This window comes from Tenrec ecaudatus, chromosome 15, assembly GCF_050624435.1.
Source record: "Tenrec ecaudatus isolate mTenEca1 chromosome 15, mTenEca1.hap1, whole genome shotgun sequence".
NCBI classification, from domain to species: domain Eukaryota; kingdom Metazoa; phylum Chordata; class Mammalia; order Afrosoricida; family Tenrecidae; genus Tenrec; species Tenrec ecaudatus.
Window position 1 is genome coordinate 50463156 of NC_134544.1, and position 16713 is coordinate 50479868.

General features: G+C 39.2%; 1 protein-coding gene across 1 annotated transcript in view; it reads right to left on the reverse strand.

The window, feature by feature from the left end:
- Window positions 1-16713, reverse strand: part of TAF4B (TATA-box binding protein associated factor 4b) — a 116219-nt gene that overhangs the window by 78392 nt on the left and 21114 nt on the right. Inside the window, exons 4-7 of the mRNA XM_075532850.1 lie at window positions 14344-14505; window positions 14057-14179; window positions 11981-12070; window positions 9490-10089 (exon numbers count right to left, since the gene is read on the reverse strand). Coding sequence (XP_075388965.1) covers window positions 9490-10089; window positions 11981-12070; window positions 14057-14179; window positions 14344-14505 — 975 coding nt within the window. The remainder of the gene's footprint in view (window positions 1-9489; window positions 10090-11980; window positions 12071-14056; window positions 14180-14343; window positions 14506-16713) is intronic.

Here is a 16713-nt window from a genome sequence, read left to right on the forward strand (position 1 = left end):
GTTGTTGTTGTTTTATATATTGTTGTGTGTTTTTGCTGTCTTGTTTTTGTGCTTGTTATTATCTCCACAGGTCTGTCTAAATAAGATAGGCTGGATGAACAATCTGGGTGAGAAAATAACAGGACCGACAGTTCTGGGGACACATGGGAGAGGGAGAGGTGGGGGGAAAGGTAGTGGTGTTAACAAACCTAGGGACAAGGGAACAACAAGTGATCCAAATCGGTGGTGAGGTGGGTGTAGGAGGCCTGGTAGGGCATGATCAAGGGTAATGTAACCAAGAAGAATTATTGAAACCCAAATAAAGACTAAGAATGATAGCAGGAAAAGGAAATCAAAGGAAATAAGAGGAACGAGCTAGGAGGCAAAGGGCATTTATAGAGGTCTAAATAAAGGTATATACATATGCAAATGTATTTACACATGAGAATGGAGAAATAGATCTATGTACATATATTTATAGGTTAGTATTAAGGTAGCAGATGGACATTGGGACTCCACTCAAGTACTCCCTCAATGCAAGAATACTTTTTTCTATTAAATTGGCATTCAATGATGCTCACCTTTCCGACACAACCGTTGATAAAGCGGGTGAAAGCAAATGTGGTGAAGAAAGCTTATGGTGCCCGGCTATCAAAAGATAAAGCGTTTGGGGTCCTAAAAACATGAAGCTAAACAAGCGGCCATCTAGCTCAAAAGCAACAAAGCCCACATGGAAGAAGTACACCAGCCTGTATGAGCAGGAGGTGCCGAAGGGATCAGGTATCAGGCATCAAAGAACAAAAAATCATATCATTGTGTGCTCACCTCCCTGCTATGATCGCTGAAGACAAACGGGTGCATAAGCAAATATAGTGAAGAAAGCTGATAGTTCCTGGTTATCAAAAGATACAGCATCTGGGGTCTTAAAGGCTTGAAGGTAAACAAGCAGCCAACTAGCTCAGACGCAACAAAGCCTACATGGAAGCACTCCAGCCTGTGCGATCACTCGGTGTTGAAGGTATCAGGTATTGGGCATCATCAGAACAAAAAAACACATCATAGAGAATGAGGGGGGGAGTGCAGAGTGGAGATCCAAAGCCCATTTACAGGTCACTGGACATCCCCTTACAGAAGGGTCTTGGGGAGGAGGTGAGCCAGTCAGGGAGCAACATAGCAATGATGAAATATACAGCTTTCCTCTAGTTCCTAACTTTCATGATCCCAATTCTACCTTACAAATCTGGCTAGACCAGAGGGTGTATACTGGTACAGATAGGAACTGGAAACACAGGGAATCCAGGGTGGATGATACCTTCAGGACCAGCGGTGTGAGTTGCAATAATGGGAGGGGAGAGAGAGGTAGGTTGGAAAGGGGGAACCGATTACAAGGATCTACATATGACCTCCTCCCTGGGGGACGGACAACAGAAAAGTGGGTGAGGGGAGACGTTGGACAGGGCAAGATATGACAAAATAAAAATTTATAAATTATCAAGGGTTCATGAGGGAGGTAGCAGCAGGAAGGGAAGGGAAAAGATGAGGAGTAGATGCCACGGGCTTAGGGAGAGAGCAGATATTTTGAGAATGATGAGGGCAATGAATGTACAAATGTGCTTTACACAACTGATGTATGTGTGGATAGTGAGAAGAGTTGTATGAACCCCTAATAAAATGATAAAAAAGAAAATGTTTTGAAAATGATGATGGCAACATATGTACAAATGTGCTTGACACAATGCATGTATGTATGGATTGTGATAAGAGTTGTACAAGCCCCCAATAAAATGATTTTAAAAAGAAAAAAATGTGCTGAAAAACTTGGCTTATATACAAGTAAATACAGTATGTCTGTGGTCATAACCCCAGCTGGTAATCTATTTTTGCTGACATGTTAAATAGAAAAATTAGTACAGTGTTGGTTAAGTTAATTTCTTCTCAGATATAAAATAAATAGATGAAGCAAGCAACAATGCACACGCACTGCTAATGGAAGATAGGCGACACACCAAATGAGATGTCCAAGGACCCAAGAAACAGACAGTGAAGACACAAGGACTAGGAGAGAGAAAAAGCTTTCCCCTAGAGCTGGTCCCCTAAATGTAGGCTTCCAGGCTCCTAAACTATGGGGAAACCTGTTAGCAAAGCACCGCTAAACTTAAGATCTTATTTCACCTCTTAACTTATCCTGGGAAATTGTACACATACACCAGAGTAGAGACACACAAAAAAAATGAAACCCCCTAGACCATTCTCCTGCTTCAGCAATGATTAATTCCTGGTCAATCTTGTTTCAATTCTACCCCTGTCTACCTCCCCACCATTCTCAATTATTTTAAAGCAAATCCCCTTTTTATCCACAATCATTTCAAAATATATCTTTCAAAGAGGAGATTTTAGGTGCTGTTTTTAAAGTTTCTTCTTCAACATTTCATTTGAAAACTAACAATGCTAATGACAAACGAGGAGGTACTACCCACCTCCTAATAAAAAATAAAACAGTAAAAAGTTCCACTAGGCGGAGCTTTCGTAGTACGCTACACCACCACCTCCTCCCCCCACAACTAAGCAAGCATCCAGTAAGTCGCTCCAAGTTAGTGCACCCAGTGGCATAACATGGGAAGGTTCTCTCTGGACACAATAAATTTTTTTGAAAAGCAATTTCACTCAAATCTCCTTTTTTTGTGATGGCAAATTTAAGAAAACAGCATATAACTACAAAATTGTGTTTCCTACTTGCTGCAGAAACTGTTGTGATGTTGAACACATCTTACAAGGACCACACTGTGAGAAAAACTCAAGTGTACAAGTACTTTTCTCATTTCAATAAAGGTGAAATATCAATTGATGACATACCTCATTCTGGATGTCCGGCAACTTCCCAAACAGTGGGCTCGTGGTGCATTTGGAGTTTGTTCCACCAGGTCAGACTGTTAATCAAGCTTTTTATTTAGAGACTCTGAAAAAATAGCTTAGCAGTGTGTGACAAAAAAGGTCTGATTTATGGCAGATGGGGAATGATTTTGCCACCATGACAATGCACCTGATCACAAAGCCATCTCAGTGTGCCAGTTTTTGGCAAAAAGAGCATGCTCTCTTGCCCCACGCATCTGACTCACCTGTGCTCACTCTGTGTGACTTCTTTTTGTTTCCACATGGAAGAAGGACATGAAATTACAGAGATTAGATTATGTAGAAGAGGTGAAGAAAAAAAAAGGAGGTGCTGTCAGCCATCCAAACAGATGAGTTTGAAAAATGTTGCCAAGAATATAATTACAGATTTGACAAATGCATTGTGTAATGTAGAGTACCTTTGAAGGTGATAGGTTGTTTTGTAAAAAAAAAATTAAATACATAGCTTCGGGGGGAAAAAATCCAGTTGTTTTTGGGTTGTACCCCCTTGGGCTCCTAGGTAACAGAATTTCATAACTATATAGACACTATGGGTGAGGAATAAATGAAGAAAAACTTTAATACTAATTCCACCTCTATCACTCATGAGTCAATTCCAGTAAATCAAGTTAGCACTTATACAGTAATAAACATTCAGACCCCATTTATGCATTGGATGGCATAAATATAAAAAAAACACTCCTAACAATTTTAGCTCATCTCTCTGTTTTTATTTTCCTCCTTGATATCCTCTATTAGGTGTTCTTTACAACACTTTCATTTAAAAAAATTTTTTTAAAGGTAACAGAATGTCATTAGAAAATTGTTTGCCAGATGCCTATGCAAAAAACAGCACAAAGCTTAGAGGGGAAATCTAACAATCCAGGATCCACCACTCCTCAACTTAATGACCAGAACTCTTGCAGCAACATGTTTTAATCTGAAAAAATATGGGTACCATCCTCCAACACACCTGCCAAGTAAAATAAAATATAATGTGTGAGAGGTAGAGGAGAAATCCTTGGTGTTCGTTCGAGGCCAGTGCCATTTAAAACTACGGTACTACTCACTGCACTTCAGAGAGGCTGTTCTACAGAGAAATTGAACCACAAGTACTCTTACTCGGCACGTAAAAGAATGAACTGTGATGGTATTTTTTTAAAAGCTGTTTTCTAAAGAACCTCTATAAGTGAAGAAAGAAAGAAAAATAATTTTCTTTTGATGTTTCAAGTTGTGATGTCTTATTTGGGATTTAACCTTTTAACCATATACTTAGCAATTTGTGTTTTGCATTTTATTTTTTATATGTATTAAAACATGACCCAAGATATCCGACAAAGAACTTCTTCTAAACTCCATAAAGGAAGCAAAGACACGTAAGTACAGATTAAACATGGAGAAAGACCACCCCTTATACTTTTCCCGTCATTCAGTCCCACTCACTCACTCCCCTCTTGGGAAACACACAACAGTGAAATGCTGCAGCGGGTTGTTTCTGCCACACAGCAGCAGCCTGCTACACAACAGACTGAAGCCCTGTGGGTCCTGTGCTATCCTCACAACTGTTGTTGTATTTGGGCCCAGTGATGCAGCCACTGTGTCAGTCCATTACCTGTCTCTCTACCAAGCATGGCATCCTTTCCAAGGACTCTTCCCACCTTGTAATATGTCCAAAGTATGTGAGGCAAGGTGTTGCCAGCCTCACTTTTAAGGAGCATTCTGGCTGTACCTCTTCCAAGACAATCAAATACTAAACTCTAAAACCCTCAAGTAGTGTATGACACATAATATTACTGAAATCAGGGGGTAATATCACCTCTAGTTTACATACTATATTCAATACATGGTTAATTGTAGAGAAAGGAAGGAACCCAAACTAAGCGCAAAAGTATAGTAAAAAAGGCAGGAAACAGATTTACATCATCATGTGTTTCTCAAGGACTACAGGATACAATTCGAGCGTCACTACTCCCCCTCTGCCAGGACAAAGGTGTACACAACTAAATTCCAGCACTTCTAACTAAACCCAGATCCAGCCTCAAACTCTTAATGCAAGGCTCTAGTGAAATCCTACCACAGAAAAATAAAATGGATTTGTAACTCCTAAATCTAGATTAAAACTCAGAACACACAGTTCTTTTAAATTAGAGAATCTTCTGAACACTTTTAAATTTGTCTTAGTAAACAAAAATTTTAAATGTGCTCACTGTGTGATTCCATCTCAGACTGAGATACAGAAAACTGACGTATAGGAGAAATAGGGAGCTCTCTGGAGTGATAGTAAGGTGGTGTTTCTTCAAACAGAGGGTTTGAGGTACACAAGGATATATATCATGACTATCAGCCCTTATCCAATGGTACACTATCTAAATTTTACATAGAAACAAACAATACCTAAAGATATTCATGTTTATTTATGTAGAGGTGTTTGAAATGTATCAAAAAACTTTGATGAAAGCTGAATACATAGATCAAACAAGGACAGGAGTTTTAAAGAGTAAAATCCTGATAATTAGTACATGGGTGTTTACTATAAACTTAAGCTTTTCTGGTCAAAACTTTTTATAATGAAAACATTTTCAATAGTAATGCTAAAATAGGATATGTATTCTATAAGTACTGACTCTAATATTTCCCCATATTTTAATATACCATATGTACTTGAGTATAAATCAACCCAAATATCAGCCAAGGCACCTAATTTTACCACAAAAACAGCATTAAAAATGTGTGAAAAACTGGGATGATACTCGAGTATATATGGTAATTTTACCAAATTAAAATGCTCCCCCGAAAGTCCCTCAAATAACTTTAAATGAACTAGAGTTAATCAACCTCTATGTCAAAACTAACCTTTCATAATCACTGATGAAATTATAACCCAAGAAGAATTTTCTACATGTGTTAATCAAAGGGTAGGCCTTACTTGGGGTTCAACCTCTTTCTCTTCCAAATTTTCATTACTTCTATTCATAGAAGTGAAAATAAAATGGACATCTGAATCCTCTCTCTCCTCACTCACAGCCATCGAGTCAATGCTGACTAACAGAGACCCCCAGTGGGTTTCCAAGACTGTTTACCACAACTAGAAAGTCGTCTTTCTCCCGTGGAGTTGCTGGTGGTTTTGAACTGCCAAACATGCAATAGCAGCCACTACCCCAACTGTGCTCCATCTCACTCTTAAGATGAAGGGGAAAAAAGAGATGAACAGATTGATTACAAAAATGGCAGCCAGTCTAATGAGGAGTGGAGGGACAATTATTTGAGCAAATAAAATGAATGATGGTTTTGTTCCCTGGTTTCAATTTTTATTTCAATTTCTCTAAGAGACATACTTGGCCACAAGATGCTAAAAGCTGCAGTCATTACCTAGAAAAAAATTCTTTTTTATGGTGTACTGACGTAAGACGGAGACAATTAACAGACTGAAGGTTTTCCTTTGTTATTTCATATAAAGTATGTTGTACATTTCCTGAAGATTTCTCCTACTTCAAAAAAATGTTACGCTCAACCTTTCATTTTGTACATAATACAATGTAACAAACAACTACTATGCCAGAACTGATAGCTAGCCAAGAAGATTAACCATTTACAAGAAGGAATTTTTTAATGAAATATACAGAACCACTAATTAGGACCATATTTCTGTATTCTAGGCATTTGCGGGCCAAGCTTAACCAAGCACAATATTGTGAGGACCAAATGAAACCTTAAACTGATCCTCATGAGAAACATGAGACTGACTACTTTCCTAAATATTTACAAAATCTCAAAAACCCTTTCTAGGGTCAAACTGACTAGATGACAGTGGTTTCTTTGGGTTTTGAGATTGTTCTAAAAAATGTAGACTTGGTCAAGATAGTATTATCCTAGTTTTTTGTTGGTGTTGTTTGTTTCAGGACACAACAGAAAACTGCAAGTTATTACCAGGACATAAAACCTAAAGGAAAAAATGACATACTGTTTTCCAGTCTCAGAGCTTATTTGCTAACTGCCAATGGATAAAGTCACTTAAAACTGATGAAAAGACCCTGCCATCATGTTGTAGCCAGATAATGGCCATCCCGTCATACCTACCCAAGGGCTTGACTCCTGTCTAATTCTTGTCGCCTGACTGAATTTTCATTCAATTTTCAAAGCTCTCTCCTGCTTCTGAAAACAACCATTTAAAGATAGTAACTTCTTATCTTGACCTCACAAACAATGCAGGGACTTTGACTATTCCAAAAAGCAAAATCTGCTGTGTAACAAGAAGATTCAAAATACAGCCTTTAACACTGAGATGTACAAAAGAGGAAAAGGGCCGTCACCTAATCAAAAGAACAACTCCGTTATGGCACAAGACATACAAGAATTTTACTAGGGAAAAGTTTAATTTTTAGTTCATGTGTTATGTACAATGTATCGCCTTCCCACAGGTTAATAGCATTCCTGAAAAAACTTGTCCTGTAAAGAGAAGGATATTCTAAACCAGTGGTTCTCAACCTTCCTAATGCCACGACCCTTTAATACAGTTCATGTTGTGGTGACAACCCCAACCATAAAATTATGTTCATTGCAACTTCAGAACTGTAATTGTGCTACTGTTATGAATTGGGCAGCCCTTGTGGGAGGTGGTTTGACCCCCAAAGGGGTGGCATTCCCACAGGCTGAGAACCGCTGTTCTAAACCCTAAGAGTACTAACTAACCTATGAAATGTTAAACTCTCCCTTTTTCATCTAACAATGTCTCAACCAAAGCCTAGAAAATAATATATTAAATCCCTTATTTATCTACTCCTCTCAGTCTCCTTCCTCCCATCACTTTGTTTTATTTTTAAAGACTTGTAACTATTATATTACTGATATAAAAGTACCATCAAACACATGTAAAGAGAATCTAATCATGAGGTAAAAATCTCAGAAAAAAACAAATCATGGGACATTCTGTAAAATAATTAGCCTTGACATTGAAAAATTGCAATATAATGAACACAACAGGATAGGGACCTGTTGAAAAGTCAAAGAATCTAAAAAGAAATGACAACTAAGTGTAATCAGCATTTTAAAAATTGAAAACCATCAGAAGTAGCTACAAAGGGTGTTACAGGGACAACTGGGTAGCAACTTTGAATGTTGGTTATATAAAATATAAAAGGCAAAGGTACTATGCAAATATTAATTCACACAGAACGAGGTCAAGTGAGTCAAGTACGTGGAGCAAGAGAGCCTGCTGCTTTTTACTAATAACTGGCTCACTGAGAAGACTGCATGAGCAGGTGCACTGTCATGGTGCCAAAACCAGTACCCGGCCTTTTAAGTCACACGTGGTTAAGCTATCTTTTCAGAACCTTTCAATAGATAGCTTGATTAACAGTCTGACCTAGTGGAACAACCTCCAAATGCACTGAGTCGACATTTTCATCTGTTTGGGAAGTTGCCAGACATCCAGAACGAGGTTTGTCATCAGTCAACATTTCACCTTTTTTGAAACGAGGCAATCGCTTGTATACTTACTTGAGTTGTTCCCATAGCCCTGCCCTTGTAAGCTGTGCTCAACATCACAACAGTTTCTGCAGCATTTTTCCTGAGCAGGAAACAAAATTTCACAGCCCCATGTTGTTCTCTTAACATCGTCACAAAAAATGAGGTTCAAGGGAAGCTGCTTTCTTCACTGTGATGAGTGAACCTTCCATGGCAAGGTCATCACTGAGATACTATGAAAGTTCCGCCCAGTGGAACTTTTTGCCAGTTTTGGGGTACCCTCCTCGTATATACCCTTTTCCTAAGGAGACACATAGTATTTTGGTGTGAACTGTTAGGGTCTCTGCAACTAACTCTAAGTGGTTCAACAAAACATGAGGGTGGTGGGGGTGGTGGTGGTGGTGGTGTGTGTGTATACACTTTTCCTAAGGAGACACAGTATTTTGGTGTGAACTGTTAGGGTCTCTGCAACTAACTCTAAGTGGTTCAACAAAACATGAGGGTGGGTGGGGGATGGTGGTGGTGGTGGTGGTGGTGGTGGTGGTGGTGGTGTGTGTGTGTGTACCTTTTTCCTAAGGAGACACAGTATTTTGGTGTGAATTGTTAGGGTCTCTGCAACTAACTCTAAGTGGTTCAACAAAACGTATGTACGTGCGCGTGCGTACAACAGAGACAGGGAGAGAGACAGTAAATGTATAAAATACAAACAACTGGCCAAACTAGGTAAAGTGTATATACCTGTATATACTCAAGTATAAGCCAACCCGAGTATCAGCCAAGGCACCTAATTTTACCACAAAAACTGCATTAAAAATGTGCTGAAAAACTCGGCTTATACATGAGTATATACGGTATATATATATTTTTAAAGCCTATTTGCCCTTGAGACAATGTCCACTCATAGTAACCAGCCCTTTAGTACAGGGTAGAACTGCCCCCTGTGTTGCTAAGGCTACACTGCTTTACAGCAGTAGAAAGCCCTTTCTCCCACGGTTTCGAACTCTGGATCTTGAGGTTAGTGGCCCAACTCATAACCACTACACCACCAGAGGTCCCTTAAAAGGCACATGAGGGTTCACTTTATTATTCTTTGGTGGTTTTCTACAGATTTGACATTTTCAAAAGAAAGAACTGTATAAGAAATGAACTGTAACTCACTAGTTGTTTGACTTTAACTGCCTGTGGAGCAGCAAGCGGCTGTGAAAGGCTGGAGCTCGGCTGGGCAAATCTGATTTGGACAGGCTTGTTAAACGTGGTCCCGGGAAGAGTAACAACAGGTTTCACAGAAGGAAGACAGATAGTTGTAGCTGAAGCATCTCCAAAATTTACTGTTGGAAGGGCCAGTGATACTGCTGCCCCAGACACAGCTGGCTTTCCAGGTTGCAGTGAGACTGTTGTCCCTGTACTTGGTAAGGCAGTCACGAGCGGTTTGGAAGGCTGAAGGAAGACAGTTCCAGCTGTTCCTCCAGGTACAGCAGCAGAGCCCCCCGAGTGAAGGGCAACAACTCCAGCAGTGGCCCCACCTGGGCCAGCAAGGGGGTTCTGAGTGTGTGCTGACACAGTGCTGGGAACAGTGCCTCCAGAAACAGTAACGGTCTTCTCTGCCGGGGCTGAGGAAGCTGCTGCTGTCACCACAGGAGAAGTAGTGACTGTTGTAGTGCAGGTAGCAACAACTACTTCACTCGGAGTCTGCTGAACACACTGCTGAATGAAGCTCTGAGAGTTCGGCATCACTTGTCGCAGGGCGGCCACACTTTTCTAGAAACGGGGGTGGGGGTGGCACAACACATAAACACAGTTAACTAAACAAATGTGCTCCTACTAAAACACAACTTTGTACTTCATCTCTGTTTAACAAAGTTAACTTCTAAAAACCCAGTGATTCTGTTACAGAAACTCAGTATTATTTATAGGCTGTCCACCACAAGCATACAAGTATAAAAGTACATTAGGCCTAAAGCGTTCCATTTTTTTAATAGAAATTCATGTCTCATTATTATATTTTATATGCCTCGATATCAATTCAGGAAACAAACACTGCATCACTCTTACTTCTATTCATCTAAACCCCATAATAGATTATTGGCTTCAATCTATAAGTTGCACCACAAGGCTTTATGTTGAATAACTTGCATACTTTGAAATAGAAAGTCTTTAATATAAATCTAATAGAAACAAGGCAAACTGTAAAGTAAAAAGCAATTTATTTAATAGAGCTAGAATATTTTCTGACTGGTTCTTTACCCTATACCTACCATTCTATTCTAAAAGAGTAAAAACCAAAGCCACGGTGGTCACATCAATTATAACTCATAGCAACTCTATGTAGGGTTTCCAAGGCTATCCGTCTCGATGGGAGCCCCGTCTTTCTCCTGAGGGGCAGCTGGTCAGCAGTCACAAGGTCTCCTTTAAAAGAGCTAAGCTACTAGTCTTCCTTGTCACCAATGGGGCTTTTAATGTTGAGTATGACCAAAAAGTTTCAGAAGTTAGGTAGATACTATTTGGGGGAATTCAAGAGCTATTGGGAAGACACTCTTATTTTGGCACTTCTGTCAGACTGCACACTATGAGCAATGAAGGTAAACACACATACAAAAAAAGTACTTAATTAGCAAATTAGATCTATTTTTCACTTCCTCTACTTTATAAAAGACTAAAATAATTAATTCTTAATTGATGAGGTTTTTATAAGAAAAAAATCGGGAATATCTCATCATCTTTTTCTAAAATTTCAAAATGGTAGGAAAAAGCTGTTTTGGAAATACACAAATGAATTTGTTTTCATTTAAACTAGAAATGAAAGGGAAGGGGATTATGAATTTAAAAATTGGAAAGAAATGGCTTAACTCGTGAGACTTAAAAGAGACAACACTATAAATATGTACCTGCATTACCTCTTGCCTCAGAAACCCCATGCGTCAGAATCAGTTGAAGGTAGTGGGGTTGGTTTTGGTAAGCAACCTGGTCACTCTTTTTTATGAAGCAGATGAAGCCTGGTCTACCTCCTCTACACAATTAACCCCAGGTTCTCCAAGAGCAACTTCTCATTCAAATGTCTCAAACTTTCTGGGGTGAGTCTTTGGTTCACTAACAGACTCAAAATTTTAACGACTTTACTAAAATTTCTAGTTGATTCCTTTACAGTTTCTGAGTATCCAAAAGGAAGGTTTTTTTGGTTGTTGTTGTTTTGGGGTTTTTTTTTGGGGGGGGGGGTCTGCCAAAACACACTCATTAGCAAAAGCATTTTCTCTATCAAAATTGTATTTGGTTCAATAAATCTGAGAAGATGCTACTGACAATGAATGTTAGCAGCCTTCCCACAAAATTACTACTATGTGGCTTATTATTTCTAAAAGGATATGTGTCATTCTGACAAAGCCAATAAGTCCCCTTTTCAAAGGAATATCCAAGGCCCTTGAGTATATTCCTCTACAAGTGTTAAACAGTATTAAGTTCACAAATGATTACTTCTGTTTTCCCAGCAGAATCCAGTGGCTATGAATTGTGAATATGTTCCACAGTTTATAACTGAGAGGTTTCTCCTACACCGCTGATATCTTCACAGTAAACTAGTGTTAGTTACTCAGATTCTAAATTATTTTAAATTAATCTAACCGACCCATTTTTTCCAGGTAACTCATATCTCTACCTTCAGAAAAGGAACTAGATGAGGCTGAGGTGAAGACTTGAGTTCAACATACAATTTCCTAGTAAATTCTTCAGCATCAATTTTTGCATCCTAAGGAATGAGAGCAAAAGATATATATATATATTTTCAGGTCTACAAATATTTTGAGAGGCAATGTATATAATTCATGATTACACGTTTTGCTGTTCAAGATACAATTGGTAAAAATTCATCATTAAAGGAGGGACAATTTTTTCCTGTCCCCTGTAAAATAGGTAAATATAAACAATGTTATTAAGGAGACAAAAAAAAGAAAGACTTTCAAATCCCAAGAAGCAATGTGATAGAAGGGCGGGGTAACTGACTATCATGTTACATTACTACAGTCTGTTAATGAATAATTAGGAAGTAAAGACATAGACATTCGAATTTCTTTGGGTAAGGAATAAGAAGTTATTTGGTTTAGGGATCTTGAATGTTCTCTTTCTGTTTTTAAAATATTTTGGGGTTACAAGAACCAAGCCAAGAAAATTATTCCATAATACTATTGCAGGACCACAGTGACAGACATACTACAGAACTGAACGCTCCACGTCTTACGGGAGTTTGTGGTGTCTAAGCTCCTTCCGAGGGTGCTTCTGCCTTTTTACTGTGCTGCCATCTGCACGGATGCGCAAAGGCAGTGGTAACAAACTGTTAGAGCCATCGTCGTACCACATCTATATGCACTTCTTGTAGCCCACCACCTTCCAAATAAAATGCGTCAGCTTCACTGAAAATCTCAAGTCTTAGCCAATGTCTTTTTTAAGATTCTGTGACAAAATTGGATCCACATTTCTGCTGCAGACCGAAGTAAGATGCTCAAGAAAAAGTATTCTGTGGTTGAGTTGTTAGCTGCACTAGGAACTTTTTCCTAGATTACATCTTTACTAGAAAGGATGACAAACTATGCATGCTCATGTTGGACTAATGGGTGTGCATTTTCTCAAAAACAAAGCAAGCCTGCCCCTGTAAGAAAGACAATTGATAGAATTTGTTGGCAATGATTAAAATATTAGCTCTTTCAAGTCAAAATCAAATTTCAAAAAATGTATATATACTATACTTGAGTATAAACTGAGTTTTTCAGCACATTTTAATGCAGTTTTTGTGGTAAAATTAGGTGCCTCAGCTGCTATTTGGGTCGGCTTATACTCGAGTATATACAGTACCTACTAACTACACATCTATCCATTGTAAGCTCAGCTTACAATTCATTTGCTGATAACTGGTGGTGAAATTAACTAACAATTTTTTTATCTCAAGTATCAATTCTGCCAACATTCGGAGCTGCAGGACTCAATAAACCATCATTTTTCAAATGATCAGTGCATGATGCTGCAAAACTACTCACAGGTTAAAACAACAACTCAATGTAAAGAAAATGCACTGACCTGTACAAATGCTTTTAAAATACTAACTTATCTAACTGTATAAGCTACACTTTCTCCATATACTACAGCCAAAATAGAACATCAGAAAACAGAGTAAATACAAAAACAGATCTGAGAATCTGGCTGCCTTCTGTTAAGGTAGACGTTAATTTTGCAAAATGTAAAACAATCTCATTCTTCTCACTAAATACCTTTTTGTTTTGTAAACTACAATTATCTCTCATAAACATTCTGTATCTATTAATATACAATTGGTTTATTATTTCTAGGTTAATGTATTTTTCATTTCACATGTGACCACAGTCATTCTTCAAAGAGCTTTTACATATTAAGAGAATCAGGACGGATCTACAGAAAGTAACATATAACACATTTACTTGTTTGATATTTATATTCATTATAGAGCTTTCAAGAAGCAAAAACCAAAAAAAATAGTTCCATTAAAACATATACATTCCCCATTTAAAATTTGTTTCATGGGTCTTTAGAAGGCTTTTATGAGTCTTTTGGGAGAGAGATGGGGCTTTCTAACTCCCGTGAACAGTTAAGAGTCTCAGAAACCCACAGGGCCAATTCTACAATATACTACAATGTCACTACGAGTTAGCGCTGACTCGAAGGCATAGAGAAAGAAAGCGTGCAAGATTTTTTAGAACTAACTTACCAAAAGGTGTTCCACCAATTTCTTCACATTCTTTCCCATATCTGGGGACTGTGATCCACTACATGCTAATTTTATTAACATCGCAAGGAAATTCTTGCATTTATTCACATTTTCAAGCATCGCCTAAATATGGAGATATAAGTATAAACAAAGTCGATCAAAATGTTATCGAGAAAACAAAAATTTGAGAACACAGGTAAGAAATTGTACTACTTCTCATAAAACTGTAGAAGAAATGAAAAGAAAGTATAGTTATTTAAGTACATGTAGTAGATGTAAGAGCTTACCGGGGAAAGGCTGGTCTGAGCAACGGCTGAGTTCTCTATTTTGGCATTGGACTCAGTGGAGGGGGTGGGTGACACCCCTAAACTTGAAGGCTTCAGTGTTGTTACAGTAGTCAATGGTTTCATAGGAGTAATTGTAACAACGCTGGTTGTCACAGGCACAGACTGAAATGAAAAGGAGTATATATTCACATCATATCACTGTGAAACCTTAGTGGGTGTGTCATTTCACATTCAACAAGCTGCAAGAGAATCTTTATATTTTTGCTTTTACATCAGGTTCTCCTACGCCAAGTCACTGAGACAGCTAAAAAAGTTTGGAGTCAACCCGGTGCTCCAGAACATGAATGCAACATACCGGCATGAAACAGGGAAACAATAGAGAGGTCTGAGGGGCCGGCCCCAATCCCAACTATGTGGACAATCTCCCCTCCCTGCAGAAGAATTCACTTCAGAGGACAGCACTGAAGCTACAGCTCAGGGAGAGGGACATGCCTGATCAGTGAACACTGGAGCAAAGGAAGGGGGAGGAAGAGAGAATGGAACACATCCTGGCTCATCCTGCTCAGAGCAGCCAATGCACAGAGAGGACCACAGATAGGGCTGGCCCCACTATGAGACTCAATGTCCCTCACTGACCCATAGTGCTACCTGGAACAAAACTTGAGACACGGTACTGGAATTTCCCCGATCTGACCCCACCACACTGAAGTGAAACACTAAAGACACGCAACAGAACAGCAAGAGGAATGAACAGAGCAACAAAGTACCCAGGGAATACCAAAAATAGACTTTGGGGCCAGGGTGTGGCACCCCATCAGACTCGACTGGAAAACACTCGTAATGGTCAACAAACAGACCTTGAACTATTTACAGGCTTTTCTTTTTGTCATTGGTTTTAGTGCTGGTTTTGTTTTGTTTTTCTCTGTCTTGTTTTATTGTGCATATTATTATCTCTGCAGGTCTATATAGATAAGACAGATGGGACAAACAAGCTGGAGAAGAAAACAATGGGATCAACTGTTCAGTGGGGGGCATATGGGAGATAGACAGGTGGGGAAAAGGAAGTGGGTGTTAACAAACTCAGGGACAAGGGAAAAACAAGTGATCCAAAATTCCTGATGACGAGGGTTTAAGAGGCATGGTAGGGCTTGATCAAGGGTAATATAACCAAGGGGAATTACTGAAACCCAAAAGAAGGCTGAGCATGATAGTGGAATAAGAGGAAAATAAAAGGAAATAGAGGAAAAGAACTAGGAGGCAAAGGGCATTTATAGAGCTCTAAATACAGGCATGTGCATATGTAAATATATTTATACATGATGATGGGGAAATACATTATGTGCATATATTTATAAGTTTAGAATTAAGGTAGCAGGTGGACATTGGGCCTCAACTCAAGTACTTCCTCAATGCAAGAATGCTTTGCTCTATTAAATTGGCATTCCACGATGCTTACCTACCCAACACAATCGCTGAAAACAAAGTGGGTGCAAAAGCAATGTGGTGAAGAAAGCTGATAGTGCCCAGATATAGTGTCTGGAGTCTTAAAGGCTTGAAGATAAACAAGTGGCCATCTAGCTCAGAAGCAACAAAGCCCACAAGGAAGAAGCACACCAGCCTGTGTGATCACGAGGTACTGAAGGGATCAGGCATCAAAGAACAAAAAATAATATCATTGTGTGTTCACATTCCCAATACGATCACTGAAAACAAACGGGTGCATAAGCAAATGTGGTGAAGAAAGCTGATAGTGCCTGGCTATCAAAAGCTCTAGTGTCCGGAATCTTAAAGGCTTGAAGGTAAACAAGCGGCCATCTAGCTCAGAAGCAACAAAGCCCACATGGAAGAAGCAAGTGTGATCTTGATGTGTTGAAGGAATCAGTTATCAGGCATCATCAGAATATAAAATCACATCATTGTGAATGACGGGGAGTGTGGAGTAGAGACCCAAAGCCCATTTGTAGGCAACTAGACATCCCCTTTCAGAAGGGTCACGGGGAGGAGACAAGCCAGTCAGGGTACAATATAGCACGATGAAACTTATAACTTTCCTCTAGTTCTTTAATGCTTCCTCTTCCCCTTCTCTTGCCTCCCCCTCCCACCCCCACTATCATGATCCCAGTTCTACCTTGCAAATCCAGGTAGACCAAAGCATGTATACAGGTACAGATAAGAGCTGGAAACACGGGGAATCCAGGACAGATACACTCCTCAAGACCAATAATGAGAGTAGTGATACCAGGACGGTAAGGGAAAGGTGGGGGGAGAAAGTGGGAACCAGTCACAATGATCTACATATAAACCCTCTCCCTGGGGGGCAGATAATAGAAAAGTGGGTGAAGGGAGACAATGGTCAGTGTAATACATGAA